Source organism: Sebastes umbrosus, chromosome 11, assembly GCF_015220745.1.
Source record: "Sebastes umbrosus isolate fSebUmb1 chromosome 11, fSebUmb1.pri, whole genome shotgun sequence".
NCBI lineage: Eukaryota > Metazoa > Chordata > Actinopteri > Perciformes > Sebastidae > Sebastes > Sebastes umbrosus.
Genome location: NC_051279.1, coordinates 23764648 through 23792429, shown reverse-complemented (window position 1 = coordinate 23792429; position 27782 = coordinate 23764648). Strand labels below are relative to the sequence as shown.

The 27782-nt window shown below is 39.9% G+C and overlaps 1 protein-coding gene across 3 annotated transcripts in view; it reads left to right on the top strand.

Annotated features, from left to right (window-relative positions):
* Positions 1-27782, top strand: part of dnah5 (dynein, axonemal, heavy chain 5) — a 103844-nt gene that overhangs the window by 5259 nt on the left and 70803 nt on the right. For 2 of the 3 annotated variants that reach the window (XM_037784867.1, XM_037784869.1), the window contains exons 2-37: positions 4743-4877; positions 5086-5170; positions 5436-5617; positions 7496-7714; positions 8134-8271; positions 9295-9471; positions 9665-9778; positions 9942-10049; positions 10539-10661; positions 11016-11231; positions 12667-12774; positions 12959-13044; positions 13616-13823; positions 13937-14050; positions 14267-14473; positions 14747-14827; positions 15237-15327; positions 15637-15782; positions 16383-16560; positions 16911-17165; positions 18830-19026; positions 19199-19292; positions 20064-20206; positions 20531-20607; positions 20749-20873; positions 21041-21276; positions 21640-21858; positions 22302-22364; positions 22731-22969; positions 24922-25069; positions 25234-25326; positions 26050-26249; positions 26447-26600; positions 26748-26911; positions 27107-27263; positions 27475-27687. In XM_037784867.1, coding sequence (XP_037640795.1) covers positions 4743-4877; positions 5086-5170; positions 5436-5617; positions 7496-7714; positions 8134-8271; positions 9295-9471; positions 9665-9778; positions 9942-10049; positions 10539-10661; positions 11016-11231; positions 12667-12774; positions 12959-13044; positions 13616-13823; positions 13937-14050; positions 14267-14473; positions 14747-14827; positions 15237-15327; positions 15637-15782; positions 16383-16560; positions 16911-17165; positions 18830-19026; positions 19199-19292; positions 20064-20206; positions 20531-20607; positions 20749-20873; positions 21041-21276; positions 21640-21858; positions 22302-22364; positions 22731-22969; positions 24922-25069; positions 25234-25326; positions 26050-26249; positions 26447-26600; positions 26748-26911; positions 27107-27263; positions 27475-27687 — 5493 coding nt within the window. The remainder of the gene's footprint in view (positions 1-4742; positions 4878-5085; positions 5171-5435; positions 5618-7495; positions 7715-8133; positions 8272-9294; positions 9472-9664; positions 9779-9941; positions 10050-10538; positions 10662-11015; positions 11232-12666; positions 12775-12958; positions 13045-13615; positions 13824-13936; positions 14051-14266; positions 14474-14746; positions 14828-15236; positions 15328-15636; positions 15783-16382; positions 16561-16910; positions 17166-18829; positions 19027-19198; positions 19293-20063; positions 20207-20530; positions 20608-20748; positions 20874-21040; positions 21277-21639; positions 21859-22301; positions 22365-22730; positions 22970-24921; positions 25070-25233; positions 25327-26049; positions 26250-26446; positions 26601-26747; positions 26912-27106; positions 27264-27474; positions 27688-27782) is intronic. The other variant, XM_037784868.1, reaches the window with a different exon arrangement.

Below are 27782 nucleotides of genomic sequence, written 5' to 3'. Positions count from 1 at the left end.
CTTTCTGGCATTTTGTGTGTTTTGTTCTTGTCATACTGTATCATCAAATGTCAGACAATACAGAAAGATAGACAGAAAAGCTGTGTGACTGCTGCTAATGCAGATCTAAATGTTGGGATATTTACCGTAATAGGTATTGACTTTACATTTACTAAAACGAGGGCCAAGTTTATAAATCATTTACAAAATATATTGTAGAACAAATCACAAGTTTGTCATGAAATGAAATGTGAATTTTATATTTTTTGATATTGTTTCAAAATGGAAAACCTTTGGTCTTATAGACTAATATCGGCCTATTGTGTTGTTGTTATAGCCAATTCTTCTATAACTTAGTTTTGTAATAAATGTAAATGGTAATGTGTGAAATATCCCCGAAGTTTGACTAAAGCCGTATTTGCAAAGTTTAGTCCATAGCGACTGATCTTGAATGAACATTTAACTAGACTCATTAGATCTATGTGATCAGGTGACATGGTGGGTATTCATGAACTCAACACGGAACCCACCTTTAACCACTTATTTGTACTTATTTGCAATCTCATAGTGAAAATTGACAGTTATGCTGAGGTGTGTGCTCATTGTGTCTGCATGAGTGTGCATTCCTGCATGTTAGTTTGTGGATGTGTACGTTTTTGCATACAGAGCTGTCAGTGTATACTGTATAAGAGTGTTCATTCACAATTAAGCGTATGGCTCACAAACTGCAGGATGTCTGTCAGTTTGTTTGCACAGTTCTACCGTGACCACAGCTGGCTGTGGGAGCTCATACACTATTGACAGACAGGAAAAGGCCATTAAACATAAAGCAGGCATAGCTTCAGCTCAGCTGGCCGATCGGTCACCACTGACAACTTGATAGGGCAACTGTCTTTGAGGGTGAGAGTATACAGCTCCCCTGTGTAGATGGAGATGTAGATGAGAATGTGATGGCAGGTTATAGAGAAGATATGGAAGGGTTTGAGTCGCAGAGGCGAGAGGCTGTCATGTCGCAGGTGTTTAGAAAGCAGCTGTGGAAACAAACGGTTTCCAAGCTCATTCAGGTAAGAGAAATAGCACTGCTGTTGTTTTTGTTGTGGTGTCATTTGAAGGTTCTCCCTCGTTTTCGTTTATCCATCCACAGAATTCTCATGTGTTATACCAAGAACTGGCATCTTTCATTTACCACAAGGACAAAACTAACTGCAACACTTTATCTACAGCTGTGTTGACTTTGACAGTGTGTGTCATTTCTATTCCCCAGATTTGGATTAAAATTGACTAAATTATCTGTGTATATTTGAGGTTTGACGCTGAAAACATTTTTTTTTTTTTAAATATTAGATAAATTATTACTATATTCCTGCCAAACTGTCCTGTGATGCGGTTTTCTCTTTAATTCCAAAAGCCACAGTTTGTTTATTATAGGGATTGTCAGTCTCGCTATAGCTTATCTCAGGACGGGGCTTTGTTTGCTTCTGAAAGCTATTAATGTTGTAGATGTTATTACATGGGTCTGTCAGTGCTGGCCTCTGAGTCTGTGTTATGGGAATAACTAAATGTGGTTGTGTGTGTTATTGTTTGCTGGTGTGTGTTTGTGTATTGCATTCAGCAGTGACTTAATTCTGCTTGATTGAATAATCAGCACCACACTGCATTGGGTCTGTATTGTTAAGTCTCTGGGCTGAAGACTGAGTTGACTGTTCGCACACTTTGAAATAAAGGCAGCAGACACAAGGTGTGAAACGGCTGGTCGCCCAGCAACTGATGGCTTGGCATGCTTTTTTTCTGGTTGACCTGTGATGTAAGTGTTTGTGTGTATAGGCTATATAATGTGTGTGTTTCTACAGAGACATTAACAAGGTTGGTGTGATTCATCGTCAGAGTTCTGCAGTGGTTTATTTGAACTCATTTGAAATATGTAATTAAATATCTATTTTGTAATGTAAGATTTGGATGATCTCTTTTTAAATGTCTAAAATGTAACTATGATATGTTTGGTAGCAACATTTGTTTGTGGTACACCTGCTCAGCATTGCAGAATATTTCTCATTTGCAAAGTGAGATATGAAGATCACTGATCTTGAAATGAGCTCACCAGACTGGAATGAAAATTGTGCAGTTAGTGCAGCACAGGTCTGACACCCTGTGTTCCACATGGGTGGTTACATTAAGTAAAACATGTCCATGTGTGAATTGACTGCACTGTGCGCAGTGAGAGTCAATTTCAAGCCTGCAGTTTTTGTTGTGCTCAGCAACCGTCTAGTTATCTGTTAAAGTGACCTGTGACTTGCAGCCACTGGTCCTGAGAGAAGTTTGTTGGCGCTTGGCAAATATTACCATGGTTTTTTGAGAAAGTTAATAATTCTGCAGATTTTGTTCGTAAACTGCAGGTGGACACAATTTCTTATTTGCCTTGTTTCACTATACAAACTTGAATGTTAGTGTGGTTATTGTCTGATCTCTTTTAAACAGGCTAATGTGTTGCGGCTTTCACTAACCTTGTTGACACACACACACACACACACACACACAAACACACACAGACAGCTTGTGAGGTTGTTGGCATGCTCCACCTCACTCTGGCTTCACGCGACCAAATTCCCAGGCTCTAACTAACAAGAATTAATACTTTGATTCTAAACTAGGGATGCACCGATGCAACTTTTTCAGTCCCAATAGCGATACCTGGGCTTTGGCTATTAGCTGATACAGAGTACCGATTGGTTACAAGTGTTTGATTAATAAGCTGTCTGGCTGACTGTGTGGAAATGACTGGGATCATTCTTTTGTGTGTAAGGAGACATCAGGCTTGACTTAAACATTGCTTTCCTAACGTCGTAAATACAAAGATATACATTTACTGAATTGTTGTTTATTATTAAAAATAATAAATTGTACACCAGCAACTTGGTAAAAAATCTTCAAAATTAACAGCAATTACAATTGAAATGTAAAAACTTTTTAATGCAGCAACAAACTGGTCAAAACTTAAACAGGAATTAAAATTCCAGTATAAAATGTATATAAAGTATATAAACATAGAATTGATTTGAATAGATCGGCCCCATTGTCACGATACCCGATCCAGCTATTTGAGTCAATATCGGCCGATCCGATCCGATCCGATCCGGTATCGGTGCATCATACTCTTAACCACCCTGACTTGTAGTAGAATTCTTCTGTCTTTATATCCGAGTCCATGCCCCCTGCCTCGTGCTCTCTCAGGTCCTTACCTGTTACAATATCCTGTTACATTATTTCTTCCTCCCTCTATTTCCTCTTCCTTTCATTTCTCATATCTTTCCATTTTCCCACCCCTCTTGCCTTTTTTTAAATCATTTTTCTTCCTTACAAGCTGTGCACAACTACCAATCCTATACTTCAATCTCTCTCTTTGTCTTTTTTGTCTTTCTCATCAGTTTCCTCGGCTCTTTACATCTCTTGTATCTGTTTTTGATGTATTCAGCTCTTTCTTCCTCCATCGCTTCATGTCTGTCATCCTTTCCATCTATTGGATTTGGCATCTTTCCTCTATGACTTTCCTTTTAAGGCTTTATTCAGGATTCTATCTGATCCATCCTTCAAAATCTGTCACATCTATTCTCTCCAAAATGATTCAATGCATGGGGACTCAACCAGGGTGCCTGCCTGTACAGTATAGGTCCTGCGCTCCAGTGTATACTGCAGACTTTAGCAAAATAAAACTGATAAGGATAAGGCTTCACATCAGTGAAATCACTGTTCTATGAAGTACATACAACCACATGTGTACTTAAAACACGAGGAAGAACAAGAAGGGAGAACATAATGAGAGATCAGTTAATAAGTTATTCTCAATGTTAAAGTTTGATCCAGTTGTTAACAATTGTCTAAACTGATTGGTGTATAAAAGAGCTAGCTCTCCAGTGTTCTATTTTTAGCATGGCCAGTCACAGCAGGATGTTTCCTGCTTTGTTGTAGAAGAGGGCCCTTTTAAAAGATGGTGACGTCAATGCAAGAAGTATTTTAAGCCCGAAAGTACTATTCCTGTCATCCCCTGTTTCAAAACAAGACAGACAAAAGCAAAGGTAAATGAGAGAATTGAAAAGCACCCTGCAGCTGACACACCACACAACACCAGGTTTCATGTAGTTTATTGGCAGACCTTGCTCCTGTGTTACTGAGCAGCGTAACCTGGCAACCCATTGTGGCTGATGTTAATGTCCCACCATCCTAAATATACAAGCCACGGCCTGTTGGCTGTGTTGTTTTTCGTTCCATTCAAAGAAACCCGAATGTTGCAGACTTTGGATGGGTGATCAGGAGAGAAATAGAAGTACTTCTCAAAGGATGAAAATTGAGATTTGAAGGAATACTGACATCTGTTATGGACATTTTCTGTCATGGATGGATGGATACAGTGCATTAACAGCATACTGAGGCTTATTTATTTAAATGTTTTTTACATATTCTAGCTACTGCTCATTCCTTGAAACTGTACAAAAGGTTTTTTCTTTGAGTGGACTTTTTATTTAAATGATGTCTGAGAGAAAAGTGTAGGACCACAGGAGAGCTTCAATCATCTGTCATTACCAACAGTCTCATGACTACATACCAAGTATGTGGAATACGATATAATGGCGTTGTGCACTTGGCCATGTGATGGCTTAACTTATGTCTTTTTTTAACATCAGTGAAAATGTCAATTTACTTTAAAAAGCATCTAATAATATTTAATTGTAATTTAATATGAATTAAAGTTGTCTGTGTGTTTTGTTTAGCAAAAGTTGAAAGAGGAACGTGAGGCTAAGCGGGCCCAGCTTGATGGAAGACATGACTACATCCTCAGCATTGTGGCATCATGCCTGGGACTGGAGAAATCTGATGTGGAAGATGCCACACTGGAGGGGAATCAGGTACCTTGTATTTTTACAAAGACATTTTTTTGTATAAAACCACAGTAGCCTTAAAATAAAAAAAATAAAAATAGGTGTGGCAGCATTTGCAAGACATTATGATATTATTTATTTTATACTGTGCATCTACAGTAAGCGATCAAACAGCAACAGTCTTCCAAACTGTTGCTGTCGGATTTGCTGAAAGTTTTCTTGTCATCTTTCTCAGATTGACCGCATGGAGCAGTTCTTTGTGGCAGAGGGTCTTCCACACCTCATGTTCTACTATCAGGATACCGAGCCAATTGAAGCAGGTAACGTGTACACTCACCATGTCAAAAAGGAATGAAATGTGTAGACTATACCTAATTGTTGGCAGCAGATGAAGTTGAGGTTCTGTCCCTGTATGAATCAACCTGTCGGCAACCGCAATCACAGCAGCACTGTAATTGAGAAGGTCTTCAAAATCAATAATAATTCCATTCAAATGCAAATTCCCCAGTGTCAGGATTACAGTGAGATCACAAGCTAGTTGTGATGATACCTTGTGTTGTTTCCATGTCCAATTATTTGTTTCAGCAGCAGCAGCAGCATCAGCAGCCTCTGCGCCCTCCCAGCTTGTTGCCCAGCAGCAACCTGGTCGCAGCAAGAAGTCTAAAGTGTTTGTGACAGATGGGAAGGATGTGGCGCTGACCGGATTGTGTGTCTTCTTCACCAGGGCCAACACTTCTAAGGCAATCACCTCTGAGAACATACACAGAGTGAGTCACTTTGTACCGTTTTGGAAATGTAAGCATGAAGTCATGACTTTCAGGGTGAACTTTTTTTTTATACTGTAGGGCCTTCTGTTATTTAGTTCACTTGAATGACAAATGCAAGCAGACTGATGTAACAAAAGATGAAAGATTTGATAACAAAAGAACATTTGATTGATTTTCCTTTGGCAGTGATTTGTCTTTGAGCCCATTCGTGTGATAAATGATTTCCTTTAACTAAGACAGCTTCTTCTCATCCAGAGCTAGCGAGACAATAGGAGGAGAATAGCACTCTGATACCACGGGCAGTTCTGACTATTGATTCTTGCTGATCACCTGCTGTCAGCAGCAAAGCTAATCACCACCACTGATATACGGGCATGTTTGCTACAAGACGCCCACGGCAAGAGGGGGAGGAAGGATAACATTGGTGTGTGTGTTTGCGTGAGAGAGAGAGAGAGAGAGAGAGAGAGAGCTTGATGACAGCTACATGTATGTGTACCTGCCATGCCGAAAAGCAGTGTAAAAGTACCACTGTATTAAAAATAATAATAATAAAATAAATGAATACAATTAGTAACCATAGCATTAAAATAAATAAATAAATAAGTAAATTCAAGAGTTGCTGTGAGAAATGTAATGGCGATCATGTCAGGTATTGCAATATGGTGTCATGGATAGTGTATATTAACAGGTAGGCATCACAAATCAGGAATGTAATTACACTAAAACAGAAGAGAAACTCACAAGGCAATACATTATTTGGTGTTGCAAACAACAGTTTGCTTACTGGCTAGCTTAGCAAGCAAGTTCTTCAGGATTTGGCACCTATTCAAATATTTTTCTCAGAATATGGCTACAGCCACCCGGCCTCCCAATGTTCGACCCGCCCGCAGTGTCATGAGGATGACATTTTTCATCTTCATCCAGCAGAACCTAGCTCTCTGGGCTGAGCTCAGCAGGCCTCCCTCAGAATGTCATTTCAACCATTTAAAGCACCAGGGCTTCTTCTACCAGGTCACTTTACACTTGCAAATGGTAAGTGTTGGTGCCTGACCATATCATTCAATTGCCCTTTTGGCAGTTATCCTGTTATTTCTGCAGGATCTTCTGAATAAAGGGAAGGCATTTTTCTACCGTTGAGTTTTATCTGGCAGCTATTTCTGCCTGTCACGTTGGATCTGGCAACTTGACAGTGGGGCAACACCCCCCTTGTCTGTTGCTTAATGAAAAGTGCTTGATGGCTGCGGACGGTGTCCAAACAGATTTGGGTTAGTGATATCTACGCACTCTCAGTGCATCAGGGAAGGTACTCAGTTTGCTGTTGGGAACTTAAAGTTCTCTATGCGACCAAACCCAGCTTTTGGTCCCAAAGAACTCAATGCTGTTGGGTTCCCAAATCGAGCTGATGGCTTTCCATCCTGCACCATTTGCCTCATCCAAGGATCAACGGCTCCATATGTTATGTCCATATGGACTAGGGGATTTGGGAATGTTTGTTCATTCAAGCCACATACTGTACAGGCATAAGCAACGCCTTTCCCACTGGTTGGTAGAGGGTGTTGCTATGTCCTCCAATAGTGAGGGCCTCCAGACCCCATCTGGTCTGCGTGCTCACTCCACTAGGGGCATGGCAGCATCAAGGGCATTTCTGCAAGTTGGACCTCACCTCACATTTTTGCAAGGTTCTACAAATTAGACGTTACTGCACCAACACTGGCACATGCAGTTGGGCGTACCCCATAGTGAGGTACCTCACTCATGCTGTCACAGAAGCAGGTTAACGGTCGCATGCTTAAGTTTTTGGATTCAGTAAAATGTTGCATTGTTTTTTTTTTGCAATGATGTTTGGATGTGTGTGCTTTTTTTTTTATCTCTTTCTAGGATGTCAATTTCAATATGTTGGACACAACAGAGGTGGGTCTGTTGAAAAGTGTGGAGCAGTTGCTCTCAGAGATCTTCATCCCCACACTGAGGAAGATGAACCACGGCTGGGGGGAGCTGGCCAGTCCCCAGGCCCAGGCTGTCAAACATGACTTCATATCATCACTGGAAAGCTTTGTGTCTGTTTTGGCTGGAGCACAGGAGAGCCTGCAAGAAAAGGTAAGGAACATAAGGATAAGTTTGATAGTTAATGCGTTCATTCAGAACAGCTATAAAAATGAAGAAAGGCCTTTGACTTCAATCAAGCTAATTCAAATATTTGTGCACTAACCAGATATCACACTCATGCCAGTACTTGGGAACCTCTGTTGCTTAGCAAAAACACAGAAAAACACATAATTATTTGGATTAATATAGACAAATAAAGGCTGTTTGAACATTTGCGAACCTTTTTAATCACAGTAAGACAGAACAAGTCGTGAAGCTGTGAAAAAGCTGTAAACAGCCTGCTTTAAACAGCCTTTTCTTTTAAATACATTTAATGGAGAAACTTGTGTGAGCACACACAGACACATCCACAAACAATATAAATTCAAGACACCACAGCAAGAATAAACCATGTCATGACTTGCCTCCAGGTTACCTTGAAAGAGTGTGACACGTTTGACCTGCGGGTGCTGAAAGGCCCATCAGACTACATGGCAGCAGCCAACAGCACAGAGACCACAGAAAAGATAGAGGCCTGCATGAAAGTCTGGATCAAACAGATAGAACAGGTGAGACGTGTTAGGTAACAGGTAAGATGTTATCCTTATTGAACTTGATGTAATGTTGTACTCCTCTATGCCGTGCAGAGTATCTTGTGGGCAGATTTTGAAACAGAATTTATTATCAGATCCAAGTTTGCTTGAACTGTCTTTGAATGCGCTTTGTATCTCACCAAACTGAGCAGGTTTGACAAATATTTGACTGGATATGTGCTAAATATTTCATGAAGCTGTAGCAACAAATGCTTAAAATGCATGTTCATCCTTGAAATCAGCAAAGCTATCTGGCAGGCCAGATGCAAAGTATATTTTTTTCGTCATACAAGTATTTTATTTAAAGGAGCTATTGATAACATAAATAACATTCAGCCACTAGATGTCATATTCTCCCTCCCTGTTCCATTGCATTTACTTCATAACAAGTGGTTGCCAGGCACTTACCGTCAAACTCAGACAGTTTTTTTCCACACTAACTGGCAACTTGATCGCTGGCGACACAGAGATACCACGTGATACCATCGTTGTTATACTATAGGCTCACAAGCCTTGTTAGAAGTGGGAACCAAACTTCAGATATCTTCCAAAGAGATAAACCAAACATTCATTTTGGACCCGTCAAAATGTTTTAAATGATTAATTCACAAACATAATAATTTCTTTTTAGGAAAAGCCATACTTTTATTCTGCACCTTTCTACAAGCTCTGTGGATGTATTATATATTTTTTAAATATCTGTCTACATAAAAATGTTATCAATAAGACCCTTAAGTATTTCTGAATTGAGTATTTTTGCAGCACACAATATTCAAGAATGTTTTCAATGTGATTTTTTGTAATGTTACCTTTGACATATTTAATGTTTTTAATCGTTGTTTCTCACAACTCAGACATTTAATGATCCAAATTAATTCAAGGTGCATTGGGGAGGGATGCAAAACTACCACGATAAAACCACCAAAGGGAATGCAAATGGAAAAATGCAGAAATGATGCTTAAACAGTGAGTAGATCTAAAGTTATCTCTGTTCTCCAGGTTCTAGCTGAGAGTGACCAGCTGAGAAAGGAGGCCGATGACCTCGGCCCGCGGGCTGAGCTGGACCACTGGAAGAAACGAATGTCACGTTTCAACTACCTTCTGGACCAACTCAAGAGCCCTGATGTCAAGGCTGTACTGGGTGTGCTCCTGATGGCCAAATCTAAACTCATAAAGGTCCGTCACTGCTGGGTTTTAGTGACTATATGTACACATTTCTTTGATTTTGCTGCTTCATAGGACACTATTTAGATTCTGCCAAAATATCTTCTGATTCTTGTTTATCTTCAATATAATGTTTTGACAAAAGACTGTAATGTTCAGTGTGACACAGTCTGACATTAAATGCAATAAGAGTTTGTTTGTGTAGTCGTGGCGGGAACTGGACACCAGGATCACTGATGCAGCCAACGAGGCCAAAGACAATGTCAAGTACCTCTACAGCCTGGAGAAGTTTTGTGACCCTCTCTACAACAGTGACCCTGTAAGAAAAATACTTCAATCTTTTAAAGATGAAGCGTTCTGCTGCGTTAAAAGCAAACCAAATGTACTGTATCCATGTTGAACAAGTTGTGGAAATGGTGTGTTACACAAATACTGTCAACGTGTTCAAGTAATTACAGCGTATAATTTCTGTTTCACCCCAGGTATCGATGGTGGATGCAATCCCAGGTCTGATCAATGCCATCAGGATGATTCACAGTATTTCTCGCTATTACAACACATCAGAAAAGATAACATCGCTTTTTGTCAAGGTAGGGGTGGCTGCTATTTTGCACAATGCAACAATGATGAAGTGTTTGTGTCTGTATTGTAATCAACAATGGGATTCAGCAAAGCTGGCTGCCTACAGTCTAGATATTGTCTTCAATTAACCCCGAGATCCGTGATTTCCATGTTTTTATGGATGAATAAAATGAACCATTCAATGTTTGCCTATTAAGGGCGTTGTTACATTAACCCAGAGTGAAAAACAAGAATTATGACCAAAAGGATTTTTAACATTTCCATTTCCAACATCCCAAACAAATTGCTGTCTCGATTTATGAAAGATTGGATTTGAACAGAATTATAAACATCAGCATGTTTCATGGACCATATCACAGCACTTTTGCACCAATTGCCTTTGACTTTTTGACGTCTTTGCTTATGATTAATATATACACTAATATTTAGCTACTTCATGTATAGTCTCAAGTTGTTCAGATCCACAAAGAATTCAAATGCATATCTTCATTCTTCAGGTGACAAACCAGATGATCACAGCCTGCAAAGCCTACATCACTAATAATGGCTCTAATTCCATATGGGACCAGCCTCAGCAGGTTGTAGCTGACAAAATCAAAGCTGCAATCCACCTAAACCAGGTACTGCTTATTAGTAGAAAACATAATTTATAATGTTGATCATTTATCTCTCCTAGTTTTTCTGTGTTTACATCTTTATCAAATGTGGTTTCTTTGCAGCACAGTGTAGCCGTATTATTTTTTTTCCATGTTAACATTTGTGAGTATTTGACAAAAAAAAATGTTTGTCTTCTACACAAAACACATGTGAGTTGTCCCAAAGAATGCATGATGATACAGTAATAAGTGGAGAAAATGCCATCGCCATGACATAAGAAATGTTAAGAATGGAAGTTCTTTTTCAACCAACAGTCGTTACCACCTTGACATGATGGATGTATGCAGTTTTGTTACGTGTCAAATTGTGTCCTCCAGGAGTATCAGCGGTATTTCCATAAAACCAAGGAGAAGCTGGAGCAGACTCCCTCAGAGAGACAGTTTGACTTCAGTGAGATGTACATTTTCGGGAAGTTTGACACGTTCCAGCGACGACTCAACAAGATCCTGGAAATGTTCAGCACCATTTCCATCTACTCCGCCCTGCAGGACTCTAAGATAGAAGGACTGGAGACCATGGCCACCAGGTTTCAAGTGGGTATATATTGTTAGATCAGATTGTTGTCCAGACATTTTTGGTAACAAAGAAAGGCATGCCATTAACTGATGGAACGCCGCTGCTAGCCAGCTGAGCCTGTATTTCTTCTGGATTTCAATGATGTTGGAATATGTCAGTGGATGGCAAATGCAAGGCTGAAGAGAACAAGTTTTACAGCTCCTGTATACAGTAATTAATAAATACATGGAATGTGCATTGTTAATATATTGCACTGAGAATGACTTGGACAATTTTGGAAAGTGGTTATGACAGTATTGATGATTTTATTAATAGGAAATAAAACATTTAATTTCTTAAATGCATATAATTCAATGAATGGGGATATATAGATAAGAAGAAATAAAGAAGAAATACGTTGAAGTGTTTTCAAAGTTTGAGATAATTGAGACATTCATTGTAAAAACGTCAGTGCAGCTCAGGAGAGTATTTTTCCAAAACAAGTGAGTTTGATTTTGTTAACAAAGAGCTTCAGGTTGTACATTAGCTTGACCTCGCCACATTACTGCATTCTTCCTTGGTTTCTTGTTGTGGGAAATAGTTGACAATATTTATGTTTACAAAATCAGATTGCACTGCCTCAAGTCATAGAAAATAACACTTCTTGAATTTCTTGAATTGCATCACACTGTCTAATTGGTGTTTAGATGTTTTCCCTTGAGAGTATACTGTATTGATGTGAGCTGTTTGTTTGTTTCTGCTTCCTTGGATGTACAGACTGCAGAAATGCAGGGAAAATGGGAGGTAATGTCTCACAGCAGTCTTCAACTTTTAGTAATGCATGGCCCAATTTCATAGTTGACAGCATGCAGTGGTAAAATTCAAAGACATTAAATTTGACCACTGTACATATCATTTAATGACATTATGAGGATACTAACTGCATGGAACATGAAGAGAGAACCGACTCCGACGTTATATGAGTTGCTCCATCGTTTTGTGTTCAATTATTTTCTCCAGCAATTTATTAGCAAATGTTTTGCACGTCTTCCGTTCGTTTACCCGCTGTAATTCAATCAGTCCTTTCATGGCCCAAGTAACCAGACGGAGCTGGATTAAAATAGATTGCAGACATCTCCTTTTATAGAAGTTGACAGTTAACTCGTCAGTTTTATACATAATTTATGGTAAGCTTTTAGATTTGGTGTTACATTTCCACTATGCACTCTGTTTGTCCTTTGCTATTTCAAAACATAGATTAACTTCTATAACTATTAACTAAGATGATACATTGCTAACATCAGTGTGATGACACACAGCTGGTCAAGGATTAAATAATAATTCAAAACAGAATAGCAATATTTCCCAGCTCAGGTTTTGCAGCAGAAAAATGAGGCTATTTTTTTTTTTAGTTTTGATGAATGTTTAAAAACAGAAAACTTATTGTATATGTGTTTATTGTGTGTGTGACAGGCTATTGTGCTGAACATGAAGAAAAAACATTACAGTTTCCTCGACCAGAGAAGAACTGACTTTGATGTTGACTATGAAGAATTCTGCAAAAGCACCTCTGAGCTTCATGTAAGTTAAATATTACAGACACAATGAATTAGTTTGTTTCCTCTATATTGCACAGTATTAATGTAACAAAAACAACGCCTATTAAGTATGTATGATTGTTAAATGGTGTGCATTTGTATTTAAAAGTTCCACTCCACGGTCTCTTTTGTAAACCTTTTTTTGTCATTGGTCTTTGTGCTTCCAGAATCAGCTGAAGAGTTTCATGGACAGCACCTTTGAAAAAATTCAAAATACAGAGAGAGCTCTAAATGTGCTGAAGAAATTCGAAAGGTAACCCATTTTTTTTTTTTTGTATTTTGTTTCATCCAATGCATTTTCATCTAAGCAAGTACTTTCAGTATTTCTCAGTCTGGTCCTCCGCACAGAAAACTGCTAATTTTCTATCCTGCCAGCTGATTAATAATAGTTAATTGCATTCGCATGGCATCTCGGGTTTAAACGGGTACCTAATCAAATGGCTGAAATAAAAAACAGCAGGACTCTGAATAAACCTTTCTCACTGTGGATATTTCATCACATTAAACAGAGGTGTAACTAATAACATAATCGACGCATGCCAAAGGTTTGCCAGTTCCAGGGTCCTTTTTTTGTGCATATTGGCTCAGTGACAGAATTTACTGGCACATCTAAAGGAACGGTCCCATCTAAGTTACACCTTTGTGTTTTCCTGCAACATGAGAAAGGTCTTTCCAAGTGATTGAAATAGACCTTGACCTAAAACAATAAGATGTTATCACTGGAATACCCTATTACAGTTCATTCTATTCACATCTTATTTGTTTAATTCTTCTAATATTGGTTGTCTATACTTTTGAACTACTTTTATTCTCCCTAAAAACAGACTGGGCATCCCGGACCTCGGCATTGACGAGAAGTACCAGCGCATTCTGCAGAACTACGGCCGGGACATTGAAATGGTCTCCCGTATCTACATGAAGCAGAAACTGGAGCCCCCCATTGGCCGGGACTTGCCCCTCGTGGCGGGCCGTATCATGTGGGTTCGGCAGCTGTCCAGCAGGATCCAGGGTCCCATGGATCTCTTTCAACAGGTAATATTGAATCTCTTCTGCCTCTCTACAATGAAATTTGGCCTTGTTTTTGGCTGAGCTACAGTCGAATAGTCAATGCATTTTTCTTACAGTACAATTCTATCCCTGTGTAGCATGCTGGTGTTCTTTCCACACCAGAGGCCAAGAGGATCATCAGGAACTTTAACAGGGTAGCGAGGGTCCTGTTGGAGTTTGAGATGCTCTACCATCACAGCTGGATGAAAAAGGTAAGGGGATGCACATAATATGGATATTTATAGTCGTATCATATACAAGATGCACATACATGTGAGTGTGTTTTCTTCCCTCTTATCCACACCCAATGCCTTCGGTCCCTCACCAATTTTCCTTTCTTTTTACTCTTTCTCTGCTTCATTTTCTCTCCTCCTCCTCTCACAACCCCTCCCTAAACAACCCAACCCACCTTGATACCTCCTGCTCAGATGGAAGATGCCCGGGTGGGCCTGCAGGCCTCTCTGCTGGTCAGGTCTCCAGAGACAGGGGAGCTGTTTGTGAACTTTGACCCAGAGATTCTGACACAGATCAGGGAAGCGAACTGCATGACAAGGATGAATTTGGAGATCCCGCCATTCGCTGCTATGTTGCAGCAGAAACAGGATACCCTGAAAAAGAACTACAACAAATTACAGGTGGATATTACACACACACTGCTGCAAATACATACAGCTTAAGAAAGCAATGTGAGGGACCGAAGTTGATTGTGCATTTATGAAGAAGTATAAAAGACCATATCCTTTGTCATGTTTGTGTTAGAAAGCCCCACACATGCTGTATAGCCTAAAGGTACATAGGCCTACATTATATAAAGGTCATTTCAATTGTACTTACAGCGTTCTCCACTGTGCAAATCAGTTCAACACTGAGTGAATATAAAAACTGTATTAATATCTTTCCCCTTCCAGTTAATGTTGAGTGAGAACACCAGAGTGCGGGCTAAGATTCAGAGTGCTTTTGAACAGCTGGCCATGCCCCATGTAGCTAAGGTAAGCTGTTCTGATATAATTCAAGTTGCATTTAAACCATATCCCATATCCTGCACGTTATTTGTTTATTTATTTATTGGATAGTCGTATTCATACATTTATGATTAATATCATTTTAACTGCCCAGGATCTAGATTGTAATAAATGCTGAAATAATCAATTATTAGTTAATTTATAGTTTTGCATATAGTATGAGTATATATTCAATGTCTAATAGTTATCAACTAAGTTATTCATGAATGAAATATGATTTTAGATTTGTATCAGAAGGGATTCTATTTATGATAATTATGTGATGTGCTTACTAACATTTAACATGTGACACATGAATATATGACAAAATGAAACTGACTTTGTACAGCAGCTACTGTACAAAGTACGTCATCATGCATCATCACTGATTTGACAGGTGGATGAGGCTATACAGCCAGGTTTGACCTCCATCAACTGGACATCTCTGAACATAGACAAGTACCTCGGCCGCATCGACAAGGCTTTGGGTAAGCAAAAAATCCAGCGAGATCAATGACCCCCATGCTGGCACATCCTGCAACTCAGCACTGGCAGCGTCTGATGAGATTTACATTAATTGATTCATTGTGTGTACGTGCCGTTCGTGTGTGTGTGTTCTCATAAGTAACTCTCACATATAGTATGCTGTCCCTCTCTATGCTCCACATTTTCTCTTTATCCTTTTATGTGCTCCCTCTTCCACCTCTCTTTTTACCCTTCCCTTCCTCCAATGCTTGCCAACTTCTCTCTCTCCTCTTCTGTCGGTCTGTGTCCATCTCTTTCTCTCGTCTCTCCAGTTGACCTGGAGCTGTTGATGGACAGGGTGAACGACTTGGTGGAGTTCAGGATAGATGCGGTACTGCAGGAGATGAGCGGATCCACACTGTGTGTTTTACCAGAGGATGAACCGGTCACCTGTGAGGAGTTTGTTCAGACTACCAGGGTAAATGAATACATAGACTGTTTCAAATGAAATAGCAGTATTAGTCTGTAGTTATAGTTTCACTAAGCCCGCCTTCTAAGTTATGTTTACATGTTTACATAAAAAGTGTAATTACATGCAAATGAGCTTTAAAACTTACCACTTACCAATGCTTTTAAAGTACTTACAAGGTGTTTTCTTCTCAAACAATATTTTTTTATTCTCCAAAGGCATTCATTGAATTACATTAATGGTGAATTTTGTACAACGTATATAGATTAATGCGCTCTCCATTAAGGCTATATACTTCTTGTGGCACTACTTGTGGATGAGCACAAAGCCATGGGATGTCCACTGCTATGTAGAAATCACTGACAGTAATTGAAGCTGACATTATTTGATGTTGTGCCCAGATAACTTCATTACAATTCTGTATGTAGAGATGAATGAAAAGCAATGACAATTGTTCATATCGTTTTCATGTTTTTCGCTGTGAATCATGTGTCCTTGGAACCAGAAAAAAATGTATACAAAGAGTTTTATTGTTGTTGAGTTTACTGCAGTGCACTACCCCTTGCATGGCATATTTAATGTACATGTCATATATACACATTTGTATAGGAGCTGTGCATAAGACAAGCCCAGAATCTCCACACTAAGAGCTCACTAGTGGAGGAGGCTGCAAATGAACTGATCAACATGCTGCTGGAGTTTGACCACAATCAGAGAGAAGAGGTGGAGAAGGTTGAGGAAGAAAGCTGCGCTGAGAGCAAGACCATAGACCACATTGACAGTGAAGGTATGCTAATGTTTTCCTTTTGAGATCAAATAGAATGGGACATGATAAGGAACAATGGAAGAAAGAAGCTTAATGTCAAATAGCACATCAGAACAGATGCACGAAAAAATAGAAAGGGCAAAACTAATAAGGCCACACTTTGTTATGACTTTATTAGTTTAACTTTCATTGATGTTTTGCCTCTTTAAAGATCATGTGCAAAGCAATTAGAAACCCATATACTGATAAAACAGTTTATACTGTATATACTGTGTATATATTTTTAAGTTTCTGTTTCTGTATTTGCTGTGTTAGAGCTGTAGCTCAAGGGGTTCATGTTCACTGTAAATGTGTCACCTCTTGCATGTCAGGTGAAGACGAAGGCCGCTCAGAGGGCCGTCTCTTCTCGAGAAACACCTTGCTCCCTCCTGCCAGCGTTGGCCCTTCCTCTCCCTTGGTGAGGAGGAAGAAGAAGAGGGACCTGATGGAAGTGATGGAGGAGGAAGCCCAGGAGCTGCTCTCCTACTTCAACCACCGCAACGTGGACGCTTTGCTCAGATTGACACGCAACACCCTGGAGATGCTACGCAAGCGCATCCACACCTCCTCGCTCATGCATTTCTTGGGTGGGTCTTGTGTAACCGTTTTGGTACTCTCAGTACTTTGTCTTTTCTTAATATTAGGGCTATCAATCGATTAAAATATTTAATCGCAATTAATCGCATAATTGTTCATAGTTAATCATGATTAATCGCAATTTAATTAATTAATTTGACAAGTATTAAATGCTCTTATCAACATGGGAGTGGGCAAATATGCTGCTTTATACAAATGTATGTATATATTTATTATTGGAAATCAATTAACAACACAAAACAATGACAAATATTGTCCAGAAACCTTCACAGGTACTGCATTTAGCTTAAAATGCAGTATAAGATATGCTCAAAACCATAAGCAAACTCAAACCCAACAGGCAACAACAGCTGTCAGTGTTTCAGTGTGCTGACTTGACTATGACTTAAATGGGCATATCTGTAAAGGGGAGACTTGTGGGTACCCAGAGAACCCCTTTTCATTCACATATTTTGAGGTCAGAGGTCAAGGGACGTTTGGAGCATTATCTACCATGACATTGTTGGTACCATTGGATTCCTTAGTTTGTTTAGTTTCATATGATGCCAGAATCTTCGTTCTAGCTTTAAAACTGACCCCGCTACAACCTCCGAAAGATTGCGTTAATGGGTGAAAGAAATTGGTGGCGTTAAAACAAATTTGTGTTAACGTGTTATTATCGTGTTAACTTTGACAGCCCTACTTAAAGGGACTTTTTGTAACTTTCTAAGCGTATAAATGTACTGGGTTGGGACACATGCGTGCTCGCGTGTGGCCGCTGTCTCGTCTCCTCTGCCTGCTTGCCTTCACTCAGACAGAGCACGCGTTCTCGCTGTCTCGCTCCACCTCTAGACATGAACGCGCGCACACTACACACTGCAGAAGAGTTAGTTTAGCTCTGAGAATATGTAGTGAATGTTCAGTGGACGTTTGTGCAGAAATAACTGCTGCAGCTCCTCCAGACCAACAGAGGTTTTCCGTGTCTTGTGAAGTGACGAGGCTCTGCAGAGAGAAACCTTACTGTCTCGTTACCGACCGGGTGCCGGTGTCTTCCTGTTCACTCCGGCTGCGGGCGGAGGGAGACGAGTTTATCGCTGCGGAGCCCAGGTGCCTCAGCCTGCGTTGAGGCAGGAGAAGCAAACACAGTATCAGCAGTGATTCAAGGAGAGACCTTTGTCTGGTCAGCTAACATTACTGCCAAGCAGGTGAAATATAGAGTGATATTGTGGTTTTAGCTGACGTGTGTCGCCTCACTGTTTTGAGCGATGCTCGCTCAGGTATATTTAGAGCGAGCAAGAGTGAGCCCGATGCTGACTTTCGTTGATTTAACGGCCACAGGTGTCACTGTTAACAAGCAATTCTGAAAGTTACAAATAGTCTCTTTAATATAAAACACAAAAAATATATATATATATATAAAAAAATATATATTATTTTTATTTAATCATGAACCATGACTTGTTAAGGGGTGTAAAAGCATTTTTGGGAGGCACAAAAGTAACAAATATTGAAACAATTGTCCTTCTCCGTTAAAAGCAAGTTGTTCTCTACCTCAGCTACCATACATTCTGGTTTGTGAGGTTGATTGTTGCCTGTTCTGTCCACTGAGCTTATAAAATGTCCATCTTTGAATCACATCGTATTGTATCAGAGCTACTCTTCTCTCCCCCTGTAGCTGAGGCTGACTCACCCAGTCGTGGCAAAAGCAGTGGTCAGCAGGCAATCTTCAGAGTCAATGTGACCCTCTCCATCCCTAACATTGCCATGGTTCCAGCTCTGGAGGAGGTCCAACAGTCTCTAAACCGGGCAGTTGAGTGTGTCGTCAGTGTCAGCAAAGGAGTCAGCCAGTGGAGCAAAGAAAGGATCTCCAAGGTCGGTTTGATCTGCTGAGGGAAGCAATAATTTGTGACAAGTACCAGATTTATACTTCCATACTACCATCATTGTAACTAATAACTAATCTTTCTGGACTGATAATTTGATGGTCCTGCAGTCAACCACGCAAATCCTGCAGCCTTTCTTTACGTCTGTTTCCCCCTTGCAGAGAAAAATGATTGAAAGACGGATGGCGGCTCTGAAGCAGGACAGTTCTGAGAGTGAATCAGAGGATGGAGCAACAACGTACAGGAGCCTGGCTGGTATGACAGGACACGAGACCTTACCCTTATACTCAGCAGTTCAACACTGACTTCAGAGTGATTTATCTATATTGTTTTCTAACATGCAGACCAGAACATCGATCATTACCTACTACACCACAGTCACTTGATACTCCTTATTTCACAGCTCAGCAGAGCAAAGCCACATCTGACTAGGAGCAGATAGAGACATGTTGATGGGAATGACATGAATATGTCAATGGCTTTGGAAAGAAGACATTTAAGCAAAAGACATTTTAAAATGAAATTCGAGTAGAGCAGCCTTTTTCGGTCACATTGCACTCATTGGCTAACATGGAGGTAATGTTGTGAAAAATGATAGTGGATGGTAAAGTTGCAGGGTGATTGATTTGAATTGCAAAGTTGGATAGGACATGCTCTACATGCACCTTAGAATCAGAAAATATTATATAAAGCTTTTACAGTGATCAATTCAATGAAGACCCAGAAGTTAAAGTGGTAATGTCCTTGGTAACATGTGATATTTAAAGCATCCACTGACATGAGAAACGTTAAAACAGGTATTTTATGTTTGAGGAATCGCTCCCAAGTGTCCACACCTGTAGCTGCAAGACTCAACTTCATCATCAACACTTATTACACGATTCCAACTCTCTGGACAATCCTGTATTGATGTATAATTATAAATGAAGGATTCCAAGCAAAAGCCTATAGCTGTTTATAATGTTCCACTCCCTCTCTGTACATTCACAACATAGATTCTGTCCTTTAAACTCTTTACTTTTACAGACGGCAGCACCTCAGATACGTCCGCATCTGTGATCCAGGCTATCCCATTCCAAGCTAGAAACTACCACAAGAGTGTGTCTGAGAACAAGGAGATTGTCAAACTAGTGTCTGTTCTCAGCACCTCCATCAGCTCCACCAAAAAGGTACACTCAGAAGAATATTTCAGTAAAGCATAATATGTATAGAATTAGCCTAACCTGTACAGAAAAAGGAGAAACAAATTAAAGACCCCTACAACAATTTTCCAAATTGATCAGTCTAAACTATATGTCGAATCTGTTTTTTAAATCTCTATTTTATCTTTTTTATATTTTAAAAATGGACTAAGGAAACAACTGTAATTTTTTATTATTATTTTTTAATGACCTCCCATAAAGTAAAATGACTCAAAATGATTAAAAATCTAAAGGTTACATTTTTAATGCCTCCCATTTCTTACGTAACTCCTGTTTTATATTATTGTACAGGAACTGATGACTGCTCTGGACCGTTTTAGCCGTTACCATCACATCTGGAGAAAGGACCGTGAAGACACCATGCAAAAGTATGATTAACTGAATGACTGACTGATATTTATATCTGACTCTTACCACTGAGAACTAACGGTTTTATTTTCTATGTATCAAGTTACTGCCAGTGAAAATAGCATTATGTCAACGCCTTTTTGGTTTGTGTTTTTTTACAGATTCATTCAGGGCAGCCCCTTGCTATCAGAGTTTGAGAGCCAGATTCTTTTCTATCGAGATCTGGAGCTGGAAATAAACTCTGAACCAGAGTACATTACCGTAGGAGCTTTGGCTCTGTTCACAGGTTAGATTAAGTTGCACTACTTTGCTGGAACTGTTACTTGCTGTCTTTGGTGCTTATAAAACAACATGTCTTCATTACTGATAAGGCGTCTAAAGACACCAACATGAAATATAAAATTACTTCCAGCCAATACATCACTGGTGTCTGCATGTATTTCTTTGTACCAGTGGACCTGAAGATGTCCCTCACTGCTGAAACAAAGAACTGGATGGTGGACTACGGACTGTACTGTAACAGGAAATATCGCTCAGACATGGAGCAGATCTTTGCTTTTGTTGACGAAGCAGGAAAGAAACTGAATCGGCAGATCAAAGACCTGGATGACATTCGCATCGCCATGGCATCACTCAAGGAGATCCGAGAGCACCAGATATCTATTGATTTTCAAGTTGGGCCCGTAGAGGTAAACACAGCATTAGGTCTTTCATACAGCACAGCAGTTGCTGACTCATTTCCATACATGCAAATGCACACAGTGGGAATAGGACTAGATGTTCTCAGTAGTGTACATGAGAGCATTTCAGCAGTGTTTGAGTGTATAGTGCGAATGGTTTTCAATAGCAAAGTGTATACAAGAAGGTCACGGTAACGTATTTTAAACCATTTGAATAATGTTTATGGGAGCATTGAGGTCAAGTCCCGTATCAAAAGCTCAATGGCAGTGCAGTGGAAATGCAGGAAATGAAACCTTTACATGTTTTATGTAAATTTTTGTGATGATGTATTTATGATTTGCCAATGCTTGCATATTGTTTTGTCCCCACAGGAGTCCTATGCCATGCTTCATAAATATGAGCTGTCAGTGGCAAAAGAGGAGGCGGATAAGGTGGATACGCTGCGTTACAGCTGGGAGAAGCTGCTGTCTCGGAGCACAGAGGTACAGAACGAGCTGGTGTCCCTGCAGCCCAACTTCAGAGGAGAGCTGGTCAGCAATGTGCAGACCTTCCTGGAAGACTGTCAACACTTTTACCAGGATTATGACAAGGTAAAGGAGAAAGGAGACAGAAAATTCAAGATACAAATGCACTTGTCTGTAGAAACATTGAGACAGCCCTCACCACAAAACAACAGTATTGTGCCAACTTCCCTTCAAGCTATTTATTTTACATTACATTAGGGCGAATAAAAATTCTACAATTTATAAGACTACAGTATACAATCAGCGGATTATTAAATAAGAAATGTACAAACAGAATAGCAAACAAATGCAGACACAAATAATTAAGAAATGGTTCATTTTTTGGTTCACATTTCATTTTTATAAAAACGTGTTTCCTTGATTCCTCTCTCCTCACATCTTTTCCTTGCATCTAATATCACATCTTCCGTGGGAGGGACTTAGATGCAAGGAAGAGCACATGAGGGAAACGTGGATACTCAAGGAATTTGGGATGTTCCCATTGAATTACTTTTTCCTCTCTGCTTCAGGATGGCCCCATGGTGGTGGGGCTAGCTCCTCAGGATGCCAGTGATAGACTCATCATGTTTCAGGTTTGTTGCTGAAGATCTGAGCTAATTAAGTTCATTTTTTATTCTGTCAGTTAGTGTGTTTGTAATTTGGGTCTGGATATCAATCCGGTTCCCTACAAAGCCAGTTACGTGATAATTATGTTCAAAGAGGGATGACATTTTTTTTGTAATTTTATGTTTTATCATCTTTTTCATTCATTGCAAATGACAGAACTGTACTTGCTAGTATTTTGTTTTTTAAAATATATAGATGGGGAATCGCATATATTTTTACTCCAAATGCACAATGGCTTAAAAACGTGGCAGCTGAATTAGATTAATGATTTAAAATTTTAGTACTGTACTGATTTGGAATATTTTGTTGCTATTCTTCTCTCTCTTCTTTAGAATCGATTTGACAACCTGTTCAGGAAGTACATCACTTACACAGGTGGAGAGGAGCTGTTTGGGCTCCCTGTTACCCAGCATCCCCAGCTGTTGGAGATTAGGAAGCAGCTGGCTCTGCTGCAGAAGTTGTACGGCCTTTACAACAACGTCATCGAAACAGTCAATGGTTACTATGATATCCTCTGGGCTGACATCCACATTGAGAAGATCAATAACGAGCTACTGGACTTTCAGACGAGGTTAGACAGGTTATTTATTGTGACATTAATATTTATACTACATTTCAAGGTTCCCAGTGGACTTTTAGACACCTAGTCGGTTGGTCCCCGCTTTGTTCATCTTGTGCTGGCATACACATGCACACGGGTGACGTGTTACACTACCAATGGTGTCACACTATTCAAGTGATCAACAGGTGGTGGTAACAGGCAAAGATATGCTGCAATGCCCCCGCAAAGACATGGAAGAACAAGTAGTAAACAAGGTGTAAACAATGCTTGATTTAAAATACTTCAAAAATCGGCTTTGCAAATGTTTTATGTGGAAGGAAATACACTAGATGCGTTTGTTAGACCTCAATGATAAATACAATGTGTTTTGGTGCGAAACACTGAACGTAAACATAACTTTAATTTGTTTTTAGAAAACACCACATGGCCCCTTTAAAGGGACTATTTGTAACTTTCAGAAATGCTTGTTAACAGCGACACCTGTGGCCGTTAATTCAATTTTAAGTCAGCGCCGGGCTCGCGCTTTGCTCGCTCTACATAGACATGAACGAGCATCGCTCAAAACAGTGAGGCGACACACGTCAGCTAAAACCACAATATCACTCTATATTTCACCTGCTTGGCAGTAATGTTAGCTGACCAGACGAAGGTCTCTCCATGAATCAATGCTGATGCTAGTGTTGGCTTTGGGGCTGAAGCAGGAAAAGAAACGTTATCATCTCCGACCGCGGCCGGAGTGAACAGGGAGACACCGGCACCCGGTTGGAGACGACAACGTTTCTCGCTGCGGAGCCCCGTCACTTCGCAAGACACGGAAAACCTCTGCTGATCTGGAGGAGCTGCAGCATTTATTTCTGCACAAACTTCCACTGTACATTTACTAGATATTCTCAGAGCTACTAACTCTTCTGCAGTTTGTAGTGAGCGCGCATGAACGTGAGGTGGAGCGAGAACGCGCGCATTGTGTGAGTGAAGACAAGCAGGCAGAGGAACGGTCTGAACAGCGTAGCCACACGCGAGACGCATATGCGAGTGCGCATGGGATCCCGACCCGGTAGATTTATACCTGTAAAAAGTTACTTACATTCCCTTTAAGTAAATTTAACTGATCAGTATTAAGCATTTTAGCCCAGGTTGTGCTGACCTGAGCTAAACTGGAAGTGAAAGGGACAGCGAGACACTTCCAGGAAATATCATGCATCTTCTACTGAATTGGAACAAACGAAACTTGACAAAACAGAACTCAGCCGTTAAGGTGTTTTATTGATTAAACTGAAAAAGTAGCTTTCACACATAGCAATGAGGCCAGCTGGGTGACCATCAGACTACCATATAAAGAAAAATAATAATATAATAACCAAGTAAGATGAAAAAGAAGGAAAATGAAATGATTTTATTAGTCTGTCCTCCCCCCCAGCATCAGCCCCTTCATGGCCTGATACAAAGTCCTTCCCACTGGAATTATCCTGCAAAATGTTTTTCACAAAAAGCACTGCATGAATGCTCCGAAGGATTTCAATTTCACCATTTCCATCCAAGTTTTTTCTTTGCACTCTGTCCTCTACAAGAGTTCATTTATTATCAAAGGGAAATTGAAAGGGGGAAAGAGGCTCGGAGAATACAAGTTAAAGGCGTTCCATCTAGAGGAAGAAAAAAAATAGCTTTTAATATGTCTCCGCTTTTGTGTTCACCTCACAGTGTGAAACTAGTTGAAGGTTGTAAGCAGTTAGTCATAATGGGAATATATGTGCTGATGTAACAGTCGAAGAGGAGAGGACAATTCCTTCCTCTGGCAGAAACGCTGTCTATCAGTTTTAGACGTGTTACATTGGGCTGGGTACGCTGTGCAACTGTGCTGGTGCATTTGTGTCTCGAAAGGACGTTCGTGCATAATTAATCTGTAGTTTGGAAGACAAGTATTAACCATGAGTTTGTTGATGATTGGATCCTTGAACTGCCAGGTGTCGCAAGCTGCCTCGTGCTCTAAAGGAGTGGCAGGCCTTCATGGACCTGAAGAAAACAATTGATGAATTCAGTGAGTGCTGCCCCCTGCTGGAACTCATGACTAACAAGGCTATGATGACTCGCCACTGGAAGAGAATTACTGAGGTCAGTGAAACAAGGTCACCAACATGCCACTGCAGTCACCAGCAATCATCAACACCTGCTGTTATACTTATGTAATAACAATAATAATAATAAATATAGCTGTTGTCTTGGCATTTGGAATGAACAGACACTAATTTCCACACTCTGACCTGGTTTGTGTCAAGGTGACTGGGCATACCTTTGAGGTGGAAAGTGAGACATTCAAGCTACGCAACATTATGGAGGCTCCTCTGCTCAAGTATAAAGAGGAGATTGAGGTAAGAATGAATAGTTGGCTACCTATGCAGGTCAAGAGCAATATAAAAAGTGCCTTTTATTCTTTTTTTTATAGCATATAGTGACTAATGCAAAAATTATATTATTTCAGAAATATTCCTAATATGTTCTTTTCAGCTATTTTTGATGCAATGTATGTAATGCATGGGATTAACATACAGTGTAACAGAGCTGCAATATGCCTTAATATCATTCGCATAATGCAATGAGCATTAATCTTGGCACCAAAGAGATGTTTTAAAGCTCTAGCATTATTTTCATACAGGCCATTAAATAAGCTGTTAACAATAAAAAAAATAAAAAAAATTCTTTTGTATTTATGGAGATTTTGCTTGTGTTTTTCATCAACTTAAGTATTTGGCACTTCAAAATATTGTTGACAGTAATGGTGAAGTAATGGAAAAAAAGATGTTTAGTGATAATAATATATATAATATATAAGTGATAATTGATGCTAATTGATTATGTTGATAAAAAGGTTTAATACCTATAATAATATATAGTAATTCATCAATTCCCTTTCTGATTGAAATGTGTTATCAAATACATTTAATCCCAAAGTACACATTTTTTTCTTCTTCTTCTGATATATACAGTATATACTAATGTAATAATATCCTGGCGGGGACAATTTAAAATGCTTATTTATTTATTTACCATTTGTATTGCTACTGTTTAAACACATTTGGGTTGTCTTTACGCAGGACATCTGTATCAGTGCGGTGAAAGAGCGTGATATTGAGCAGAAGCTGAAGCAGGTGATCGCCGAGTGGGACAACAAGACTTTTACGTTTGCCAACTTTAAAACCCGTGGAGAACTGCTACTGAGAGGAGACAGCACATCAGAGATCATTACCAGCATGGAGGACAGCCTGATGATGTTGGGGTCTCTAATGAGCAACAGGTATGTTGATGTTGATTCTCATTAATCATCAGTGTTAGGATTTTGATGAGGACCATTAAATTAAAACTAAAAATTAAAAATTAAATTCTGCCCCTGTGGGTGTGGGAATGTATTTGACTGCCTTGTAGACTTCACAGCAATCACACAAGCTGTCACTGTATAATGTAAGGCCTGCATGCATGTAATGTGTTTCCCAGGTACAACACCCCATTCAAAGCCCAGATTCAGAAGTGGGTTCAGAATCTTTCCAACACCACTGATATCATAGAGAACTGGATGACCGTCCAGAACCTCTGGATCTACCTGGAGGCTGTGTTCGTGGGTGGAGACATCGCTAAACAGCTGCCTAAGGTAAATGATGTCACAGTGAATATTTGTCATATACTGTATATTAGTGTATTTTTTTGCATTGCAACTTCACTTTTAGCAAGAAGAAAAAAATAATAATAATTAAAACCCCTGATAATTAGATGGATATTTGTCTCGCCCTTTTTTTAGGAAGCAAAGCGTTTCTCTAACATCGACAAATCATGGGTGAAGATCATGATGCGAGCCCACGAGATGCCCAATGTAGTACAGTCATGTGTGGGAGATGAGACTATGGGACAGCTGCTTCCTCACCTCCTCGAACAGCTGGAGATCTGCCAGAAGTCACTTACTGGGTGGGTACAAAGGATTTAAATCTTAATCAACTTGCACCTCAAAACAATATGAAGGTTAGTGAGTAGTTCAAACATTATTCAAAGGGAGGAGAGAGCACTTTCTGAAACTGTTTGACCATGTGTCTGGTTTGTTGGGTGCTTTGAGACTGACTATTGCAAGTAACATTTTCTTTTTTTTTTCATGCTGTCAAACAGCTATTTAGAGAAGAAGCGTCTGCTGTTTCCTCGTTTCTTCTTTGTCTCTGACCCTGCCCTGCTGGAGATCCTGGGCCAGGCCTCTGACTCCCACACCATCCAGGCCCACCTACTCAACGTCTTTGACAACATCAAATGCGTCCGATTCCATGACAAGGTGAATTTATCATGCAGCTCCTTAGAGCGTGACAGATCACAGTCTAAGAAAAATTGCATCCTTCAAACCCTCTGATAAGAGATCTTTGCTGAACTGAAAAGTCAGGGGAAAAATGATTGCAACAAACAGGATCAAATACAATACAAGGCCATAAAATTGAATGAATCTATACATACATATTCTAATCAGTAAAACGTGTCATCTTTCTCAGGTATACGACCGTATTCTGGCTGTGTCATCACGAGAAGGGGAGACTGTGGAGCTGGAGCGGCCTGTCACAGCGGAGGGGAACGTAGAGGTTTGGCTCAACGCTCTGCTGAAGGAATCCCAGAGGTCTTTGCACCTGGTGATCCGACAGGCTGCCCTGACCATCCAGGACTCTGGCTTCCAGCTCATCGACTTCCTCAACTCCTTCCCTTCTCAGGTAGATCATAGCTGGATCCAACAAACTCATTCACTTATATTTCAAAACATGGACAGAATTTATAGAAGATATCTGTGATAAACCTCAATCTTGTA